This window comes from Xyrauchen texanus, chromosome 22 (genome assembly GCF_025860055.1).
Source record: "Xyrauchen texanus isolate HMW12.3.18 chromosome 22, RBS_HiC_50CHRs, whole genome shotgun sequence".
Taxonomy (NCBI): domain Eukaryota; kingdom Metazoa; phylum Chordata; class Actinopteri; order Cypriniformes; family Catostomidae; genus Xyrauchen; species Xyrauchen texanus.
The window spans coordinates 40,251,365-40,274,428 of record NC_068297.1 but is presented as its reverse complement, the minus strand read 5'-3'; the positions used below and the strand labels follow the sequence as shown (position 1 = coordinate 40,274,428).

The 23,064-nt window shown below is 41.9% G+C and overlaps 1 protein-coding gene across 1 annotated transcript in view; it reads left to right on the top strand.

Moving 5' to 3' along the window:
* Positions 1–23,064, top strand: part of LOC127662863 (syntaxin-binding protein 6-like) — a 75,773-nt gene that overhangs the window by 1,511 nt on the left and 51,198 nt on the right. Inside the window, exon 2 of the mRNA XM_052154244.1 lies at positions 14,244–14,443. Coding sequence (XP_052010204.1) covers positions 14,290–14,443 — 154 coding nt within the window. The 5' untranslated portion in view covers positions 14,244–14,289. The remainder of the gene's footprint in view (positions 1–14,243; positions 14,444–23,064) is intronic.

The window sequence follows — 23,064 nt, the reverse complement described above, 5'->3', positions numbered from 1 at the left end:
CCCCGCCCTCCGGGGCCAGCGCAGTTGCCGCCGGCGGCCGCACTGTTGCCATCTCGGATGACGAGGCGGAGGATAAGGGCTGCTGTTCCATCATGGCTTCGGACAGCGAGGAGTGGTCAGGCTCCCAAGCCTCCTCCTCGGCCCAGGAATCCAGCAGGACCCGCGCCGGAGTCGAGGAAGAACTAACGCGCCTCCTCACACAGGCCGTCGACCGCCTCGGGCTCCAGTGGTCACCCGCCCTCTGAGCAGGCTCCCAACAGACTCGGCGGCTGCTTTCTTCAGAAAGGCCCTTCCTGCCGGAACTCCACGCCGAGCTCTCTAAATCGTGGAACGCGCCTCTCTCGGCCAGGAACCGATCCCACGTCTCCACCTCTCTTGCTCTGGTGGACGGCGCCACCGAGAGGGGCTACTCTTCCATCCCCCCGGTTGAGGATTCGGTAGCAGCACACCTTTGCCCGCCCTCCGCGAGATGGCGGTCTAAGCCAGTGCTCCCGTCTAAGGCCTGCAGAACTACTTCCGCCTGTGTTGGCCGCGCCTATGCCGCCGCCGGCCAAGCCGCATCTGCTCTGCATTCCATGGCCGTTTTACAGATCCTCCAAGCAGACCTTCTCCGAGAATGGGATGAGAAAGGCAGGCACCCAGAGGCTGTTTCAGATCTAAGGAGCGCGACAGATCTCGCCCTTCGCGCCACCAAAGCTGCAGCTCAAGCCCTGCACCGAGAGACACCTATGGCTAACACTAGCCGATATGGGAGAAGCTGAGCGCTCCACTCAACGCGCCGCTCTCTCCGTCCGGTCTCTTCGGTTCCGCGGTGAGTGGCATTGTTGACCGTTTTTCGGAAGTCCAGAAAGCCACCCAAGCCATGAATCTCTTCCTGCCTCGTCGTGCTAGCTCCTCTGCAGGCCGCCCACGTGACCAGCCTCCTGCACGAGCCTCTTCACAGCGCCCAGCTCAGCAAAGCCAGGCTTCTCAGCGTCGACAGGGCGGCCGCCCTAGAACGCGCTCAGACAGCCGCCGCAGACCGCCGCCCCCCTGCGGGCCTCGGCCTAAGATTGCGCTGAAACCTGAGCAACCGAAGTCCTCCTAGCTTTAAGGAAACGACGGCTCAGTCCCGCCGCGGCTGGACCACCGTCAAAGCTTTGCCCCCTGTCAGTCCCCTTCTCTCAGGCTACTGCAGTGGTGGATTCAGCAGCCAACAAGCCGGTGATACTGCCCGCTTGCCTGCACTCAAATGCCGTTTTCACGGCGACCCAAAGAAATCTTGTGAAAAGCAAACATGCCTTATGTGTAGAAAATGTGCCCACAATCCAGTGTTCACCCCTACACACAAGCATTACACTTCCGTGTCCCTATCAGAGCCCACTCACATAAAGCAGGCACAGCCAGCTCGAGTGTTAGAGTCAATAAGCAGCCCACGAATCCGTGCAGCGCCCCTTCTCTGCCCGCTCTGTCACACGGCCAGCAAACACCTCTCTGTATGTAAGTCCCATGCCCGTGACTATGCTCGCGCATCACTTCACAGATGTGACTCTTTCCCCATTCACCTCAATCAGGAAGTCACTCACAGAACAGCCTGTCCCTGCTGTCTCGCGAGCAGTCATGCATAAGCACAGTAAGCGCTCACACATTCTGTTCAGCTCGCTGTGTGCGGCAATCAGGGCGACTTGGCCATTCACCCTCTAGCGTTACGCTTCAAAGCGTGGAAAGCTATCCCAGGAATTTCCAAATGGGTGTTAAGCACAATAAAACAGGGCTATTTGCTACAGTTCGATCGCCGCCCTCCCGCTTCAGAGCTGGCTCGAAACTACTGTGAACACGGAAGCAGCCTGCATGCTTCGTTCAGAAATAGCAAACCTTCTGTGCAAAAGGGCCATAGAGAGTGCCACCTTCCCTGAGCGAGTCGGGGTTTTACAGCCGTTATTTTCTTGTCCCCAAGAAAGACGGCGGCCTCAGACCAATATTAGATCTCAGGGTTTTGAACAAGGTGCTCGCAAAAAGACCGTTCAAAATGCTTACAATCAGGAAACTCCTCGCGCATGATGCGCCAGGGGACTGGTTTATTTCTCTCGATCTGATATATGCCTACTTTCAGATTCAGATAAATCCCGTCACAGGCCATTCTTGAGATTCAGCCGATGGCCAGGTTTATCAATACACCGTCCTTCCGTTCGGCCTGTCTTTAGCACCCGTACTTTCACGAAGTGCATGGATCGCGGCGTCGCACCCCTGCGGAGTCAGGGTTTGCGAATTCTGAACTATTTGGACGATTGGCTGATTTTGGCACAGTCACATATGGAGCTTCTGTCTCACAGGACAGTTCTCCTCAGTCATCTGAACAGTTTGGGCCTTGCAGTCAATTGGACCAAGAGCTCACTACAGCCCAGTCAGGCAATTTCCTTCCTTGGAATAGAACTAGACTCCATGGCGATGACGGCTCGCTTATCTACACAGCGCGCCGTGTTCAGCGACTAGCAGCGTCCTTTCAGATGAACAGCCTCACGCCTCTGAAAAAATTTCAGAGAATGCTAGGTTACATGGCTTCAGCCGCAGCAGTACTTCAGCTGGGCTTACTGTGCATCGCCCGCTTCAGCATTGGCTAAACACCAGCGTCTCGCCGGGCTTGGGCCACGGGCGCCAGCCGATCAGAGTGACTCAGACCTGTATCTCAGCTCTGCAGCCCTGGGCAGTGGCCGAATGGTATCAAAAGCTCCTTCACATAAATTGTCTGGAAATGATAGCGGTCGAGTACGCGCTCGTGCGCTTCCCAGTCATTCAGGGTCACCACTTCCTGGTCCATTCAGACAACAGATCTGTGGTATCCTATCTAAACCGTCAGGGCGGTGTCAGATCCAGGAACCTCTTCCATCTGACAAAACGCATACTGAGTTGGTCCCAGTGCCACCTGCGCTCGCTGAGGGCGACGCACGTGCCAGGCCACCTGAACGGCGGCCCAGACAGACTGTCCAGAGACAATATTTCCCCAGGGGAATGGTCCCTGCACGCTCAAACAGTCCAGAAGTTATGGAGTATATTCGGCAGAGCAGAGATAGACCTCTCTTCGTCAGAAGAGAATTCTCACTGCCCAGTATTTTTCTCGAAAAGCGAGGATGCTCTGGCCCAGGACTGGCCCAACCGCCCGCTTTACGCCTTCCCTCCCGTCTCGCTATTGCCACAGGTAATGCAGAGGATCAGGAAGCAGCGTCACTCGGTGCTCCTCATAGCCCCAGCTGGGAGAATCAGACATGGTTCCGGAGCTTACGCGGCTGTCACTGACAGCCCGTGGCCCATTCCAGTGAGAGCAGATCTCCTCTCTCAAGCTCGCGGCACGATCTGGCATCCCCACCCAGAGCTGGGCTGCACGCGTGGGTGATCAACGACTACCCGTCGCTTTGCCAGAAGGAGTAATAAACACTATCATACACGCTAGAGCCCTTTCCACGAGAAGACTCTATGCGTCCAAATGGTCTGTGTTTTCAAAATGGTGCACCGACAGAGACCTGGACCCACGGACATGTGGGGTGTCGTCGCTGCTCGTGTTTTTACAAGAGCTGCTGGATAAGGGCAGATCCCCATCCACGCTCAAAGTGTGCGTGGCGGCCATCGCGGCGTTCAGCTGAACCCCTGCACGGCCAGTCACTGGGAAAAAATGAGCTGGTCATCCGCTTCCTCAGGGAGCTAGAAGGATGAACCCCCACGCCCCATCGGTTCCTATCTGGGATCTTTCCGTAGTTCTCGAAGCTATGAAAGCCCCCTTTCGAACCGCTTCAATCCGTGGATTTGAAATACCTTTCACTCAAAACTGTTTTTCTGACTGCCCTGTCATCAGTTAAATGTGTGGGAGACCTTCACGCGCTGTCTGTCAGCGCTGCGTGTCTTGAGTTTGGACCAAGTGACTCCAAGGTCAATTTAAAGCCTAGACATGGCTATGTCCCCAAGGTGATCGGTACTCCTTTCAGAGCACAAATCATTTCCCTATCGGCGCTGCCAGCATCCGATAGCGAACGCGACGCCAGTCTCCTTTGCCCAGTCAGAGCACTGAGATTGTATACTGCGCGCTCCGCCTCTTTCAGACGCTCTGAGCAGCATTTCGTTTCATTCGGAGGGCACACCAAGGGTTTCGCCGCCTCGAAACAGACACTGTCTAGATGGATAGTGGACGCTATTGCTGCCGCGTACGCGTCAAAAGACCTACCATGCCCGTTAGGCATTAGGGCTCACTCCACTAGAGGCATGGCCTCCTCGTGGGCATGGTCCAGCGGGATTTCCATTCACGACATATGTGTGGCAGCGGGCTGGGCTTCCCCCTCCACCTTTGTCAGATTTTACAATCTGGAAGTGCCCGCCCTGCAGGCTGAAACTACTAGTGGTTTAATACGCTACAGCTCCCCTGGTGAGCTGCACTGATGGGACACATTCCACACAGACCGGCACCACCGCTCTGTCTTTTCCTTCCCACTATGTGCTTATGTATTACACACACACTGGCCCGCACTCTTGCCGGCCAAATATTATTCCCCCACTCACAAGGGCTCCCCCGGGTCCCCCCACCCCCGGGGCTCATGCAGTGGATGCTTGGCGCGCACGGCGTTGACAATGGGACCTCTCGTAACGGCGTTGACAATGGAACCTCTCGTAAGAGAACGAATCGGTTACCTTACGTAACCTCGGTTCTCTCTAGAAGAGGGAACGAGTATTGCGTAGCCGGCCGTGCTCGCACCACGAGAGATGTTCGCTTCATTCAATGAAAACCAGGGTTCCAGCCTACGAACTTACGCTTATATGCACTCTAGCCACGCCCATTTTGGCGGGCTTTGATGCAGTGACGGCGCGGGCGCCTGTCATTGGACGCAAGTTCGCTCATGTTCGTCTATAGGCTGCAGCAGTTGCCGCAGAGCAACCTATGAGCTCGCTAGCTAGCCCGCTCAAGGTATGCAGTTGCTGCACTGTGTTGACAATGGATACAAAATTAAGGATAATTTTTTGGCTTCAATATCTCAGAAAAGATGAATCTTTCCCTGTAGCGTAAGCTAGCTTACACAATACTCGTTCCGTCTTCTAGAGAGAACCGAGGTTACGTAAGGTAACCGATTCGTTTTACTCGCCCTCATTTACTCATTACTAACACGGTTATTTATGGATGCTGATTTATGGCACATGAAAAAATTATAATTTGAGATACAAATTCATAATTTGGAGATAAAAAGTCATTATTTGGAGATAAAATTGTAGTAAAATATGAAATGGGCATTATTTCGAAATTAAGTTAAAATTATAAGATAATTGTGCAATAAAAAATTCAACCTTATGAGAAAAAGTTACATTTATGAGATTAAAAGTACAAATTTTAAGATGAAGGAAATTCAAATAAAAAAATCCAAAATTATGAGATAAAAAGTCATTAATATTTATGTTGTATCTCATGATTATGACTCGTCATCCTATAATTTATTTTCATCCTATTTTATCTTTAGTATGTCATTATTGACTTTTTGTCCAATAATTACATCCATCTCATAATTTAGATTTTAATATCTACATTTTTTATTTTGACTATTATCCCATAAAATTAATTAAGCATCTCATAATTATGACTTTGTATCTAATAATTGTCTTTTATTTAATACTTTTGACATTCTCATAATTTTGACTATTGCAAAATTATTCATTTGCATCTCATTATTCTGACTTTATTTCATAATTTTGACTTTTTAATGTGGCGGAGGGGGCCTGGGTAGCTCAGCGAGTATTTACGCTGACTATCACACCTGGAGTCGTGAGTTTGAGGTCTCCTTAGCAACCAAATTGGCCCGGTTGCTAGGGAGGGTAGAGTCACATGGGGTAACCTCCTCATGGTCACTATAATGTGGTTCTCGTTCTCGGTGTTGCACGTAGTGAGATGTGCGTGGATGCCACAGAGAATCGCATGAAGCCTCCATACATGCTATGTCTCCGCTGTAACACTCAATGAGCCATGTGATAAAATGTGCAGATTGACGATCTCAGACGTGGAGGCAACTGAGATTCGTCCTCCGCCACCCGGATTGAGGCAAGTCACTACACCACCAGGAGGACTTGGAGCGCATTGGGAACTGGGCATTATAAATTGGGAGAAAAAAAAAAAAGTGGCTGAAACAGGCTTCCTTAAATTAATTACATTTTAATTAATTTTAATGAATTAATCTGTTAATCTGGAAAACTATTTCAAAAATCTTCATGCAGTTTGTTTACTTTCAATGGCAATTCATAGTGACCATGTCTGTCAAGCTCCAAAAATGTCAAAACACTTAAAACTACCATGAAAGTTGTCCACATGACTTCTGCGCTATATTCCAAGACTTCTGAACTCGTATGGTATGTTTATGTGAGGAACAGACTAAAATATAAGTAATTATTAACTGCTAATCTTCCCGTCCGGAGAGCTGTTATCTTGAGAACCGCTGTGACTGGATCAGTGAGAAACTGATCTCGAGTTGAGTTGGTTGATTCAGTCTACAAATCGTAATGAGCGATACGATTCCAAATTGAACTGATCCAGTTCTCCTTCTGTTATGTAACTCGTACCATCAGTAGCAACTCTCTTCTAATTTTTTAAAGTCAAAATAAACATTGTATCTAATAGTGCATGTCTAGTGTGTAAGTCACCATTAAAAAAAAAATCAGCTATTTATTATAATTCTGGTGTTAGAGAGACATAGGCAAGTCCGTATGCTCAAAACCAGCATGAGAGTTTGAATGTACATAAAAGCAGTACTGTATTTTAAAAAAAAAACAATTTGTCCTGTTTTACTAGATCTATATGTCATTAACTACAGGTATGAGCTTCATCTTGTACTGCTTTACGATTAAAACTACAGTAGGGTTTCTTATGGCTTGTCACAGGGTTCTTCCCTCATTTATTGTAGATTAGGGTACAGTTTGGGAGTTCTGCTGAAATGTAACGAAGTTCACATCAGCCAACTTGAATCATGGCTGTCTGATGGATTCTCTGCAGTAACTCTCACCTTCACTAATAACTCTTTGTGTTCTCTGCTGAATCACCAGGACAAATGAACAGCCCTTTGTGTGCTGCACTTCTATACCGTCTGAATATGTCTAGCAAAGTTTCTTGCTAGTGTAAAAGGTTATGTTGCTCTGAATGTTTTCTGCTTATCCTCACCAAGTATATTGCACTAGTATGCTTTGAGTCTGCACAACATCAGTGTATTACTTAAATTAAATATTCATATTAATGATGGGTCCACAGGGGGTTATATCGTGAAAAAAGTTTACACTTAAAACATTAAAGTCCCAGAATACATGGGTCGAAAGCTTCGAATTTGAACTTTTCTTAAAATACCATCACTTTTGCATTTATGTTACACAAACAAAACAACAAATAATTGGCATCGCAAATTAGCGCCCCTCAGAGATAATGGGGTAGAAATGCTAATATGAATACAAACGTTTTTCACATGGCACTTAAATAGAGACGTCATATATCAAATGATAGCGCTCATTCTCAGGAATGTTACTGTATAGATTATTTTGTTACAATACCACAGTTCAAAAGAATCACAAAATTAAATATGATTTCTGTAAGTCATCAAATACAAACGTCTCATATATGCACCAGTCATTGCAGCTCAGTCATTTGAAAGCCCCAAATAGCTAAAAACTTTATGTCTGCTTTTACCTTAGTCAGTTGTCTAAACATTAGCCATTTTTTACTTGTCTGTGGGTTGCTTGGCTGAATAATCCAATGTTATATCTTAGATGTCCAGAACAAAATATACCATCCAGCAGGAAAAACATACTAATCAAATCCTCATAAAAATATGTGTTTGCAAAGACATGTATCAGCTTTCTAATGACACCTAGATTGAGCTTCTAGTCCACTCGGAGGCCGAGATATTCAATGAAACACTGAAGGTGGTGCATAAACTGAAAATTAGACTGAATGTCTATGGACGAGCACGTCTGTGAGGGCTAAAATGTGTTAGCGTGCCACCTACATTTCACATCTGTATATTGTGATGGAATGTGATAGAGAATTTTTTTTCTAGTTTTTTTTTAGCTGCCATCTAGTGGAAAGCAAAAATTATTTTCAAAGTGAGATTGAGTGAACAGAACCAGAATTACATGTTTACAAAGTTGTGACAACAACAAAAAAGACTTAAAAAAAACTTTGTCTATCATAAGATTATAAAACATTAAATATTATTTATGAATACAATTATGAATTAATTTGGGGAGGTTTCAGAAAAAATGATAATTTCTTGCAGTTAGTCCACAGTGTGTGTGTGTGAATGGTGTACTATTAAATTGAAGTGTGAAAAATGTATCAGAGTTAAGCGAGTTAAAGCATCGGTATAAACAGTGTTAAGGACATACTGTCAGTCATCTTTCTGCTATTTGCAACGTCTTGGAGAGAAAATCCTGAATAGCCACTTTGTTACCAAATGGATTGCAAAAATAATGACGGGTCATATATAAAAGGGGTCGATATATTAGAACAAAGAGATCAATTTTCTCATCAGTGTTTTTGTTTTGCAGTTGTTTCCAGCTAATTAAAGATGTACTATTACATACAGTGTTCATATGTACTACATATGTATGTTTATAAACTCCTTGGCTTAAGATGCTACATGCTAACATCAGATTGAGTTGTGTAAAGTCTCTAATTCATTTGTTGTGTGAAAAAAATGAATTGTTTCTGTAAAAAGTGTTTTTGTAAGTATAGTAACCTAAAAGTAATCAATGAGAACTTTTTTCACAAAGTTAATCATTAAAGTAATCTGATTACAATTTTGGATAAACAATTAGTAATATGTAGTGGATTGCTTTTTTAAAGTGATTTAGCCAGCACTGTAAGTCCTTTATTCAGCTGCTTTGGAAGGATCTAGTCTGTTCAGGCTTTAAAGCTTCGTGTGTTTTCCTTGTTTTTCAGAGCAGCTCGTCAGATTTTCCGCTCTGTGGTGTAAAATCTTGACAGCCTGTAGATGGCTGATGGGAGTAAAACAGCAGTGTTTTGTGTTTCCTGGATGTATCCAGTGTCTCTGCTTGTGTAGTGTGACTGCTTGAGTTTTTATTTGACACACGTCGTCCAGTGTTTTTCCAATAGTTGAGTCATTGTTCCTGTAACATCTTCAGCGCTTTCTCAGTTTATATTATTCAGATTTGAAGTACAATATTCTAGTGATGAGAGCTGCTTCAGGGTCACTTTATTCAGATTCTATTGTATTTTATCTGATTTTTGTAAAATTATTACAGGCCAGACATTTGAAATTGTAGCTTAAATCAAATTTAAATAACATGTCTAAATGCAACTTTGTTACAATGTATGATTTGAGTCACTCTTTAGGATAATAATAACAGAATGATACCAGAAACTTTGCATGCTCCTATTAACAGACAGGAAAGAAATACTATATTCAAAATGTAATTTAATAAATTAATTGGAGTATTTTCGTATTGCAAATGCCAATAATAAAAATAAATGGGGTTGTTCAAGCATTGTCAAACTAATGCATTTCAAATATAATTTCATTCTGTGTTTTTATTTAGCTTAATATTAGATTTTCCCATCTCATTTTGAGCCTGATGTCATCAAGAAAACGTGGCAACATTTTTGCAAAATGGCATGGTTCATTATACGTATGGTGGCAGTTGCGAGGTAAAAAGTTCTCCCAAACAGATTTTAAGGTTAATGCGCCATTGAGATTTAAATCAACAAAACCGACCTCCCTACCCTAAACCTTAAACGTAACCCTAACTGATAGTGTCATAAGATGGTTTGGGAGTTTTGGCAAAAGGTCTATTGCAACCCAAACAATTTCTGAGCTGTCCTTGAGGGCTGTCAACAGGGCTGAAAAACTGATTTAAAAAGTTTTACTTGAGTATTACCAAAATTCTAATTATATATACATTTTAAAGACCTGATTTCATAAATGCATCCATCTAAGGGGCTGTTCACTCCAAATGCATTTTTGCATCCGTCTTTACTACAACATGCACCAAGTCGGACGTATTTGTCAGTTGTGCCACATTTTGTGCAGGAACACTTCATTATTAAGATACCGTGTCAATTTAAAAGGACATTCAACCTTCAAATGCGTCTGGAGACACCGTTGTTCTGTTACAATCATTTCACTGCACCTGTTATTTTAGCAGAAGAACGCGACTGGTCTGAACGGCCCGTAGGTCTTTGTCAGTGTTTTCGCACCTGTCCACAATTTGTGCGTTTTTATCTTAATTTTTATGAATATTTGAATTTAGTATTTTTAATTGACAGCCTTGTTAGCCATCAGGCCGAATGAATGTTAAATCATGCTCTCTGACCGACAACGTCAAGAATGTTTGATTAACATCAACAGCTTATGTTAACTCTTCTACCGGCCCAAGAGTGCATATGTAGCAGGAAATAAAGCAGAAGATAGCAGACAAAGTGATGGTAAAAATGAGTTGAGTTTATTGAATAATCTTAATTTTGAGTTTCTCAATGCTCAGTCGGACTTTGTCTGACCAGCACAAGTTCAACAATTGTTATTCTATCAAAGACAAATGAAAATGACTGCTTCACAACATCGGTGACCTTGAAATGGAGACAACTCTTTATCTTTAACTTATGAAGACTATACAGCACATAACATGAGATTAAACGGAAATAATAATGCATAGCAAGAGCAAGAAACAATATAAAAAGAAAAGTAATATGAACAAATTAAAGAAACAGTTTAAGTACGCCACAGATGTATATTTGCTCTCTCGAAGCCATGCACACATGCAGGTTGTCATTAAAAACTCAAATTGGATCTTTAGATTCACAAGCTTTAATGAATCGCTCCAAGATGGATCAGGAACCTTGATGAATGTTGTGGAGGATATTCCTGATGTCTTGTGCATTTCCATGCTTGTCAAAGCTTGTGTCAAACTCTTCATTGTCACCAAAGGTTTGCTTCATGTTGACCTCGGTGAAGAGCTGCAAACTTCTGGCAAACATTTTATCGGCGAATCACAAGCTCATTTGCATGTGAAAATATTGAGAGGCAAATGTGTTTGTCTTAGTTTATCAGAACTCTAGATTTTTTTGTAAGGGAAGTGTTAATAAAGTTCTCTCGTGCGATGGACAACTTGGGTCGTGTTTATTTTCCACTTTAACTTTTTCACTGCTTTAAAGTGACATCACTCACAGAGTTTCTCTATGCACGGCACGCATATCCGGCTAATCGATAATGAAATACGTTATTGATTATTTTCATGATTAGTTGTTACAGCACTAGTTACATTGCTGTCCCACAACCGAATGAACTACCACCTATTCACCAAGTTCAGTATTGGCCAGTCAGACCAGTGTCCCTGTCACAGCATGAAAACGGAACATCTACTGCAGTCCTGCCCACTACATGATGGGCCTCAGACGCCAGATCTGGGCGGAGGAGACCACGGTGCAAAGAAAGCTCTTTGGCAGTCTGGAGGACCTGTAGTGCACGGCAACCTTTGCGCATAGAACCGGCATGTCCATTTGAGTGATCGACAAGAAGAAGAAGACGACATTGCTGTTTGGCTTTCAAAGTCACTGGAAACTCGGGCCACCTTACAAAACATGTATAGATTTCTGGCAAACTTGCTGCAAGTTCACATTTGTTATTTTCACATGCAAATTAGCTAGCTATTTGCCACAAATATTTATAAGAAGGCTGCAGATCTTCACCGGTAGTGGTGAACCTGCAGCAAACCTTTGGCAACAACGAAGGGTTTTCCGCAACTCTAGATTTTTGTGGTTCTGAGAGAGGTTGTATTTTGGTAGAAATTGGTTGAGAGGGCCTGGATATATTCTTTGTTGGGACCTCAGTGTGCCATGGAGACAACAGCAGCATTGTCATTTGATGGCAAATAAAACAACAACCTGCAGGCTGTTTGCTAACAGGGCTTTGTGAGTGTATATGTGGATCTTTAACTGGTGTGTTTTTAGAGGCTTCATTAATTTATGCAGTCATCAATATGCCAGCACATAATGCCGTTTGTCGTTTATGTATCCTCAGGCTGCACATGCCAGTGTTTGTTATGTGAATGGTTTTGGCTTTTGAAGGTTTTTGGAGATCAGCCATCTGCCTTGACACTTTTTAAACCCCCTTTTTGTTTGTTTTTTATAAATGAGGTCTAATTTTATTACCATTCAGAACTTAATTTTGGTCCAGTGTTGTATTATTCCCTAACGTGTCAACAATCCTCTTTCATATGAGTTTCATTAATAATGTATAGCCTACAGTGTTCATGCATTATAAATGTGACCGCAGCAACAGTTGCAATACGCAGCTTTTTGTTTGTCGGCGTAAGCCTTTAATAATAGTTTGATGTGACACTAGATGATTGTATTGTCACTTATGGCAGTTTATAATAAAGAATATCTTATGGGATTGTAGAAAGTGGTCAACCAGTAGATATTCTGTTACTGTTTTTACTCTAGCTAACACTAAAAAGGGTTCTTCTCCATCTGGATCACTTGTTTTTTTACTTTGCATCTTATGGAGACCGGAACCAGAAAACAATCCAGCGACAATCATTAAAAATCTCAGGGCACCTGTCGTAAAGAGGAAGGTTGTTAGGGTGTCCTGGACAAATTTTCCCCATTGGGCCTTCTTAATCATGGCCTCCTAATAATCCCCTTTCATGAATTGGCTCTATAAATCTACTCTCTCCTCTCCACCAACAGCTGCACACTGGTGGTGGTTGAAGAGAGTCCCCTGCTAACTGTGTAAATTGCTTTGAGTGTAGTGTCAGAAAAACGCTATATAAATGTAACGTTCATTAATTCATTCATCCAAATCATTGTGGCACTGTCCAGTGGTTTGTCAGGAAAACTTTAATACTGACACTTAGTGGTGCCAAGTAGGTATAGCTGCAGGCCGGAGATCTCCAAATGGAGGCATAATTTCCAAAATAGTGCAAAGTTTCTCCAGAAGGGGGTGGGGTTACTCAAAAAGGGGATTTCGCCAAATCCAAAAGGGGACTACACCTCCACAGACAGTTAGGGTTAGGAAAAGGGTTAGGTAAGAGGACCCTTTCTGTCAGCAAAGGATCTTTGCTGACAGTTCGGAGCTTCCAAACCTTTTGGAGCAATGCCTGCAGCTATGTACTTCTCAGTGGTGTGGTTGGAGCTTGAAGTAAAAGCACTAGTTGTCAGTTACCGATGCAGTTGTAGAAATGTGCTATTCAGCCTGCCGTGATTAATTGATTATGCGAGCGAATGTATCCATTAAGAAGCGCTCAACTTCTATTGACTTATGCAACATCAGTATATGCGGCATGATTGATTGAATTAAGATTAAAATCACAATATGGCCTACCGTGTTCACGAAACCTCAAAAGGCTGTTTTAAAATACAGTCTACATTTAACGCTTCAGGCAGCACTGTGTGAACGAGCGGCACCCTCTAGTGATCCATTATCGATTATAACAGGGTTTCCCAAATGGGGCTTGGCGAACCCCTGCGGGTTCTTGAAAGAATTCCGGTGGGTTTGTGATAGAGATTGCGTACAAAAATATTTTGTCACTTACTGATTTTTAAAAACATTGATGGAAACTTTAAAATATTGATTGTCTTTTGACAAATAAAAATAAATAAATGAAAGGACACAACTTAAACCAAGTATGTTTTCCTTTTAACCAAGCTTGAGTCAGTGTCATTTTCTCACCGTCAATTGCATGATCGTGCACACTTTCTCTCTCTCTCCCTGCACGTGTGTGCGCTCTCATGCAACTGTCTAACGGTGAGAAAGGGCACTTTTAATGCAAAAGTAAATTACACGCTACTCTTCATTAAATGGTAAAATGTAACATAATTACTTTCATGATCAGCAATGCAATAATGTTTTAAAAGTAGCCTTCATTAACCTGACATTGTTTGCAGTAGGTGATGGCTGGACGTCCTTGGCCTGTACTGTTATCCACTTGTGTGTTAGTTCTGTTCACTGGTGATCCGACCGGTTGATGGTGGCTTATGATAGGTTTTAAAGGTGCCATTTAGGCAGCTGTTTACTTTTTATATCTAATTTTAAAGGTTCGTTACCATGACAAAGTAATCCTGCAGTCGGGGCACTCTATATAACTTTACTTTACTTGCTACTGTATGAACAGAATATTTTGAGACTCACACCTGTTAGTAAATGTGGTTGTACATTCCAAAAACTGACTGTGTGTTTGTAGCCATATGAAGAAGTCATGCTAGAAATTTAGTTTTTTTTTCTCGACATCTCTCACATCAGAGTTTAAAAGAGATTCCAGCCGTGTCTGCCTACACAGTCAGCTACAATGAGTGGCAAATCGGCCCTCAACAAGGAAGTCTTTATTCCCAATGATGAAAGAATGCTGGCGGCTGTCCTGGTGAAAAGGAGGACAAAGAAGAAAATCCCGTTCTTGGCTACAGGAGGTCAGGGAGACTACACCACATTCATCTGCTTATCAGGTAAAGTCTTACAGTACCTCCACCTTTTCCCAAGTTTTGTTTGCACTCTTGAGCAGATACTGTATAAAGCTTCAATTATATCAGTGTGCTAAAGTGATGTCTGGTGATAAAGCAATAAAGCTTCTTTTGTAGCTGTCATATGCAATCAGCAAAACTACACTACTAAAGGTGTGAGTGAAGTTGGTGATCAGGCTGGGCGATAAAACGATATCATTATATATCACGATAAAGAAATTCCACGATAAGCTTTTAAGGAATTTTCGATATTTACTGCGTGTCGCTAAAACACAAGCAGTTCGGCTTTCTCAGGCTGTGTTTCCACTGGGGCAGACGAAATCCTGTCAAAGGCGCTCACAGCGCTAGGAGAGAGCTTGCTCCGCACCGCTGCCAATCCTACGATCGATCCTACAAACTAAAAGCCTCCCAAGTACCACAAATAACTTTTTAATACTCTAGTTCTTTAGAAAACCATCCTACCTGTAAAGATCTGTGTATCTGGTGCTTCAATTAACCCATGAACCAGTACTAATCTGAAGAATTTATCCTGAAACAAGAACTGTTTTAATCTCCAAAAGAGCACTTAGCAAGTTAAGAACCCTTACAGCCCAACATGGTTCTTCACAAAAGAACGGTTCTTCGCTAAATTTTAATCTGCCTTATCACAGCATCTGACAAATGATAAGCGATACACAAGAAGGCATTTATTTCCAGTGGAGTGTTGCAAGAGGTCTGCATTGGGTTCCGACTCAACATGATCACACAGCAAGTCGGCATGTTGTTTCTGAGAGTTCCGGTACCGGTATCGTGCCGACTCGCCTACAAGTGCCATCTCCTATGAGACAATTTTGCATCTGCTCCAACATGTAAACATTCCCCTGTGGTGCGACCAGAAGTTCTTTGCTTCAGCTGCAACAGGGAGACCTGGGTTCAGATCCTCGTGTTAAAACCGGGAAGTAATCACGTTCACGTAATCAGTGACGAGCGTGTGTTTCAGAAGTTGCATTTTTCCCTCTAACATAAAAGATTGACTCCATGGATGGTTAGGTTTGGGGGTAACAGTTTATAAAATATACATTCCTCCTGGAAATTGGAGCTCACACATGCTCATGTGCCCAACAACACTCACTGCTGTGGCCACTGGGGCCAGTGTTTCGAATTTCGTTAAGTATAGACCGATTTTAGATAAAGACAAGTCCACCTACCATTTCCAATTTCACTGTGATTCACTGTCCGGTATTCAAATATTTCAACTTGTGTGACTAGACCGTTTGTGACCACCCAACCAAGTGTGATGCAGTCATGCAAAACGATGAGTGTGAAGTGAGAAATATCAATGATTTTTGTCCTGAACTTTATTCTGAACACCTTCCACGTTTACTAGATTTACTTTAGATTTACTAAATTTGTAACCACTCCACAGATTTCATTAAGGCAAACTATAGTTTTGTCAAGCTGTTTAGGACATCTACTTTGTGCATGACATGAGTAATTTTTCCAAAAATTGTTTACAGACAGACTGTTTCACTTTTAATTGACTATATCTTAATACCAGCAGGTAAGAAGTTTTTATTTTAAAAAAAGGCAGCTGTGGTTCAGTTGGTAGAGCGGGTCGGCCACTAATCGCAGGGTTGGTGGTTTGATTCCTGGCCCACATGACTCCACATGCCGAAGTGTCCTTGGGCAAGACACTGAACCCCAAGTTGCTCCCAATGGCAGGCTAGCACCTTGCATGGCAGCTCTACCATCATTGGTGTATGAATGGGTGAATGAGTCACAGTGTAAAGCGCTTTGAATACCGCTAAGGTTAAATAGGCGCTATAAGTGCAGACCATTTACTATTTTAGATGCAAATAGCTCACAAAAGGGTTTTGTACTTAAATGTGTGATATAAACGATTATATTATATTATTCACCTTCTTATATATACTTCATATATATTAATTTGTACTAACTATTTGTTGAATTAACAATAATAATAAATATACACATTAATAATATGTATTTGGTTTATTTATGAATGCATTTTATTATGGAATTTTATTATTGATTATTTAATTTGTACTCCCTATTTTCTGAATTATTATTATTATTATTATTATTATTATAAATATTAAAGCCAGTAATAATGGTAGTAATAATAAATTAAATACACACATATATATATATATATATATATATATATATATATATTAAAGAACATTATTAATCATGAATTTGATTAAATTCATCCATCTGCTCAAAAAATAATTCTGAAGTTTGATAGCAACAAACTCTCAAAACCAAAAACATTACTAACTGTCTTCAAAGCTTAATTTACACTTTATCTATCTGTACATCTCAAGGGAATGGGTGCTCTGACATAATGATTTGCAAGTGTCTTCTCCCTTGCAACAAATACAATCCATTGCGAGAAAATTCATCAAGAATGATATGAAGGGGGTGGAGGAATACGAGTATGTGAGTGTCGGAGATTGTGAAAAGGCGGCTTAAAGTGCTCTCCTGTAAAAACACTTTTTCTCACTTTGCAGAATCATGACCGAGATTAAAATAGCATTTCAAATGAGTACCCAAATTGAAGTTCATAATGGACTAGAAGGGTTATTTCTCAAGCCTACAGTCTGCTCTCTTGTGATTGATAACACCTGTGCTCCTATTCACTCAACATTAGAGGAACCAACTGCTCTCCATACATTACTACAATGAGTAAAGCACAAGGCAAATGAGACAAGCAGAGGCATTTCCTCTCTCGCAGTGCCAACACAAAGTCTCATTCCAACTGTGAATCATGTGAAGGAATGAATGTTGTGAGGCTTCTGATGTGCCTCAGGGCCTGAACGACTCCCGATCACTGCAGGACTAATGAATTCCACACTGGAAACATCAGGAAACTGAGTGTTTCTGTGAACTCGGATTCAAAAGAAAGTATGAAATGTCATGCAGCATGACATTAAATGAACAACAGAGGAGAGCCTGAAGCTCATTCTGTGATGTGATGCTATTCATTTTATCAGACAACGGCCAGAAGAAAAGATATACTGAAAATATGAGATATATTATACACATGTTTATATAGAGAAAGGAGCTGACATATAGTACCCCCTAACTGCTGCCTCCTAAAGTCTGTTCAGCAGCTACTGAAGCAAGTCAATTTTATTTGTATAGCGCGTATTTAGTCATCATCACACAGCGACACGTAGCAGTGGAGTCCAACATGAAGCAGGAATGGTGCTGATCCAGACGGTTCTGGTGACCTGAGGATAGAAGTCCCAAGGTTGAGACTGGGAAACAAACAATAAGCTACTAAAGCGATTATTGATTTAAATTGACCCTTCGCTAAGCCCCTCCTTAAAAAACATCTGACCAATCCTGTCTTAGCAACTGTTGCCCAGCGCCATTACTCTGACACACGTTTGCAATTTTCCAATGGCAGTCTGTGGGATTAATGTGTGTTTGAGAACTTTTAAGCGGGATTTTATCAAAATAATCAAGACTATTTATAAAACACATTGTTGCCGGGTCATTTGTAATAGTGACACGAGTTACCCAGAGAGGATACACTCAGTGTTTTTCTATATTTTTAAATAAATCTGGAGAAGAGCATGTTCTGGATTAAACCGTGTCAGTTCTCATTCCCAAATGAACATGTAACATCTGCAAGGACACCTACATTTACTCCAAGATAAATGAAAGCTAATAACTGAACGTTTATTCATTTATGTGTTGAGTCAAGTCATAATAAAAGCGATAGTAAATAAACATTCACTGCATCAAAATGAATGTGTTATGAGACGTTATAAACAGCTCTGTTCACTTACGCTGATATTGTTAGATGTGTCATCAGTATTAAATAGTTTTTCTCTTTTCAAGTGACTGTAATAAGCGTTTGCCTTCATTCTGATTCACAGTCTCCACAGTTTTTAATCAAATTATGGTGTAATTTAACAATATCTTTAACAAAATTAATATGCATTATGCCATTTTACATGGGCTGGTATGAAGAGTATCCATTCCGTTTATGAGAATATTTTGTTGTGTCGTTCACGGCAATCTCCCATTCGTTCTAATGGGGATATCTGCAGAGTTTGTCAGAGCAAACAACAGTAAGTACAGGAGGTGGAGCTTAATAACTGAATAACTGAAGTGTCAGTTATTGCATGATTTCAACATCACCAAATGGAATTGCAAGAAATAATCACTACAATAATAACTGCCCCAAACTGAAGTCATTGGTTGTGTCAGAGATGCTTAAAACAAACAGAGGTATGCTTTGATAGTGCCACGGTGGCACAGTGTTTTTTGGGTGGCACCATTTTTGAGGAAATCAACTTAAGAATGTTGTCTTTATATTTAGCTGTATATTAAGCTGAGGTTGGAGAAGACTAGTTGTCTTGTTTTCTAAATAATAACAATAATATAAATACTAGTTCAGAACCATGTCTTGAAAATGTCACAATACAAATAAAATTACAAATAATAATCTTAAAGATCCTTAAAAATAGGCTTCACTTTCAATAGGCAAAATATTATTCCTTTAATTTTTTTCTCTTTTGATTTTAATGTAAAGTGTTTCCTGGACACGATCTCTAAAGGTTTCGTGAGCAGTGCCCAAAATGAACATTGCTAAAGTTATGATAATGTGGAGAATGAATTTGTCTCATGATATCTTTGTCTCTTTAGTTTGATTAGAAAGTTGTTGAACCAGTCACATGGTTTGCATAGTCGTCTACACAGAGACCCTGTAGAGCAACTCCAGGTATGTCAACAAAAGTAGAAGAATTGAGCTTTACTTACATTTACATTTATGCATTTGGCAGATGCTTTTATCCAAAGCGACTTACAGAGCCCTTATTACAGGGACAATCCCCCCGGAGCAACCTGGAGTTAAGTGCCTTGCTCAAGGACACAATGGTGGTGACTGTGGGGATCGAACAAGTGACCTTCTGATTACTAGTTATGTGCTTTAGCCCACTACACCACCACCACTATCAGAGTTTACTTCTAAATCTCTGAGACATGAGTAAGTATTGATTGGCAGAAATCAGGTAAAAACAGTTTTGAGAGCATTTTCATTTTCGAAGATTTTACCTTGTTGAGAAATCTGGTGAAAATTTCCAGGGAATTTCCAGTTTTGCATGAACATCACCTAAGTGATATACTAGACGTGTAAAGACAGCTGTCACTGTCACATGAGTTTGGTGTTTATCATCTGATCAGCTCCAGGCTCCAACAGGAAGTGTTGTTTTCTTAGTTATTGACCGTCTGTGGTTCTTCACCACATCAACTCTTGTCTGTACTGACTATACTAAAGCTTTACAGCCATGTTCTCATGATATTTCACATGTGAGTCTTAATTTGATTCTCATTTAGAGAGGCCATTAGCTTACCAAACAAACTGATTAGTTGACCTGCGTCATGTGACATCACTGTGACTGTAATACAAGTCTCACATAGCTTAGAGCAGTACAAATAGCAAGGAAATGTGTTTTTTTTAAGAACCTTTAGGTAATGTGTTAGTATGATTGGGTTAGGTGTTAAAGAAAAATATGTGTCTTTAGATGTTTTTTGAAAGAGGCTAATGTCACAGCCGCTCTGGTGGAATTAGGCATTCCTCCAGCGGGGAACAGTCATAGTAAAGGTCCAGGATGGTGATTTTTTGCCTCTATGAGATGGCACCCTGAGGCGCTTGTCACCTGAAGAACGCTGGCTTCTGGAGGGCACATAAGTCTGAAGTAGTGAGTTTAGATAGTGGGGTGTGGAGGTAGTGGTTGTTCTGTAAGCAAGCATCAATGCCTTGAACTTAACACGAACAAACATTGGCAGCCTGTGCAATTTGATGATGAGAGGCTTGAATCTTTGGCTCATTGAAGACCACTTTGATGCTGCTCCCGCCAGTCTCAGAGCTTCAGTAAATGACAGCAGGGCAGTCTCTGTAGAGTGTCCACTTTTGAAGCCAGACTGTTTGCTCTCTAGCAGGTTGTTCTGTGTAACATGACGACATGCATCAATCAATCTATCAGTATGTTACTGTATGATAATAAACTTCAAAAAACTAATAAAAGACAAAGAAAGCGTGAAGATTTTTCTCCCAGATACAATGGAAATTCCGAGTGGATTTCCTGTATCAACCTGAGCTGTGTCCATGCATGTTGATATCAAACACACTGAAGAAGATCCGTGAAGTTCGTAAATCTCTCTCTCTCTTGCCTTTATCCCTCTCTGAGGCTTGATTAGCCTGATTAGGGGCCGGGTGTGCGGAATCACGACCCGGCCCTGCCCTCCGCCCTGTCACACTCCTCCCTCGTTCTCCCAGGCCAGGGAGCCCCCGGCATGACATATACCCCCCTTTCCCTATTGAGGGGCATGCCTTCTGGCCCGTCTGCTGGCAGGTCATCCCCATCTACCTGGATGAGGGAGGGGACAAGGGGAGGGATAACCCAAAAAATTTGGGCACCTACACGGCGTAACGCCGATTGTGCGAAATTAACAAAACATTTTAAAAAAACAAAAAAAAAAGAGAGAGAGAGAGAGAGAGAAAACACTTACTTGCCAGTTCTCTGATACGCCGAAGCTTGGTCCTTGGCCACTCCTCCACCATCTAATGGACGACAGCCGCACCTCCCTGGACAGATCGGAGGCAGACCTCCGGCCCCTGGAGGACGGAACACCCCGCCATGTTTTTGGTGGACGGTAGGGGTCTCCCATGCCCCTGGCAGTGGTAACAGCTCGAGGCGGTTGGTTGGGAGTCCCTCCTCCCCTAGCGGTCGGTGGTCGTTCCTCCGCTTCCAGGCGGGCAGGCTCCTCTGGCAGATGGCCACGGCTGCTCCATTGGGGTGGATGGTAGTGGCGAGGACTCTACTACGGCGCATCCCTCCTCCTTCCTGGATTTCGGCACCAGTGTAAAGGGATTAATGGAAAGGAGGAGGCAAGGACCGACTTGACAATATAAATAATGGTTTAATAAAAAACAAACACACAAAGGTGTCGGACAGCTGCCCGTAAATCTCTCTTTCTGTTGCACTGCAGTCTCCAGTCGGCCTGTATCCTTCTATGAGGCTTGATTAGCCTGATTAGGGGCCGGGTGTGCAGAATCACGACCCGCCCCCACCTCTGCCCTGTCACACTCATTTATTCAGAATATGTTTAGCCTAACGTTTAACTTTTGCTATAAAACATCTTTGACGTGTTAGTTGTCAGTACATGTGCCAATACATTTTTAACATAATCAAGTCCGATACAGTTCAACTGGACATTCACAGAGGAATGTTATATTCATAACACACAGACTGTTTAATTATAATAGAGGTATGTGATAATTGTAACAGTAAATAAAAAGCACAATAAAGCAAATATTAAAAATATGTATATTCTAATATACATATTTAGTTGATACACAAAACATGATATGATTATGAAGCACAGACTTTATTCCAGTCTAAAATGTAAACACATTAGTCATATTTACACAGCAAGTTGATATTGAAAATACTCCAAAAGAGACTGAAATGAATGCATTTAAAATGCATGACAACATAAAACTCAATAGTAGTTCAACTCCATGTATACTTGCATACTAGGTGTGCTTGCCTCTGAATTCTTCATGAGCTGCCGGTCATTTCAGCTGATCTAAAGGCAGTTCTTACATGCATACAGAAGTGATCATCACAGACGTTGTGTTGAATCAGACTTTAAAACATCACGAAAATATTTGTAGCTGAATGAGAGATGTTTATGGTGATGTACTGGTAGGCGTACTTGCCGGTCACACATCAGACTCGCCGGCGTACAGAGATGAATCGTAGATCAAATATATTTTGCAACATTTGTGCTGACATCAGACAAACAAAATTCCCGAGACTTGCATGGATCAAAAGCAATAACTGATGTTTTTTCATGATATTGTTCAACTGGTTTTTCAGTTCAATGCCTTTGCTTCCCCCTGTTGATGCTCACAAATATCTCCACTGTGAGAAAAAAAGTCACATGACTGATACAGATGAATAGTTTTTTTTTCTGTGGAATGTCATGCACCTAAACCTGCCCAGGATTGCTTTCACTTTTAGATTTCTACTAGAAGAGTTCATGTTTCCTTCCTTTAAACACAAAGCTGTCACAGTTTCTCTAATTCTAAGGTATTGTCTTGAAAACTAAACGAATTATGAATTTATTTCTCATATTCCAGCTTCTAGCGTAATTTCAAGAATTGTCCTTACCGAATATTTACTTTGGAGGCAAATAACAAAAAGAAATGTGTCTTTGTCCAGAAGCTCTTCTGGAATGTTGGCATTACATGAATGTGTGATTTTCTTTTGCCATAAAAGTATCTCGCATCCAGTACACAGACCAGCAGTCAGGAACACAAGTTCAGTGGAAGAATGACATAAAGGAATATTCCAGGTTCAATACAAGTTAAGCTCAATTGACAGCATTTGTGGCATAATGTTGATGATCACCTTTTATTAGAAAGCAAAAACCTGTGTTCCAGTGAGACACTTACAATGGAAGTCAATGGGGTTTATCTGGAAACATTAAAATGCTCAATGTTTCAAGTATAGACACAAGACATAAACAATATGTGTGTTAACATGATTTTACTGTCATTAAATCACTTAATAACCACATCT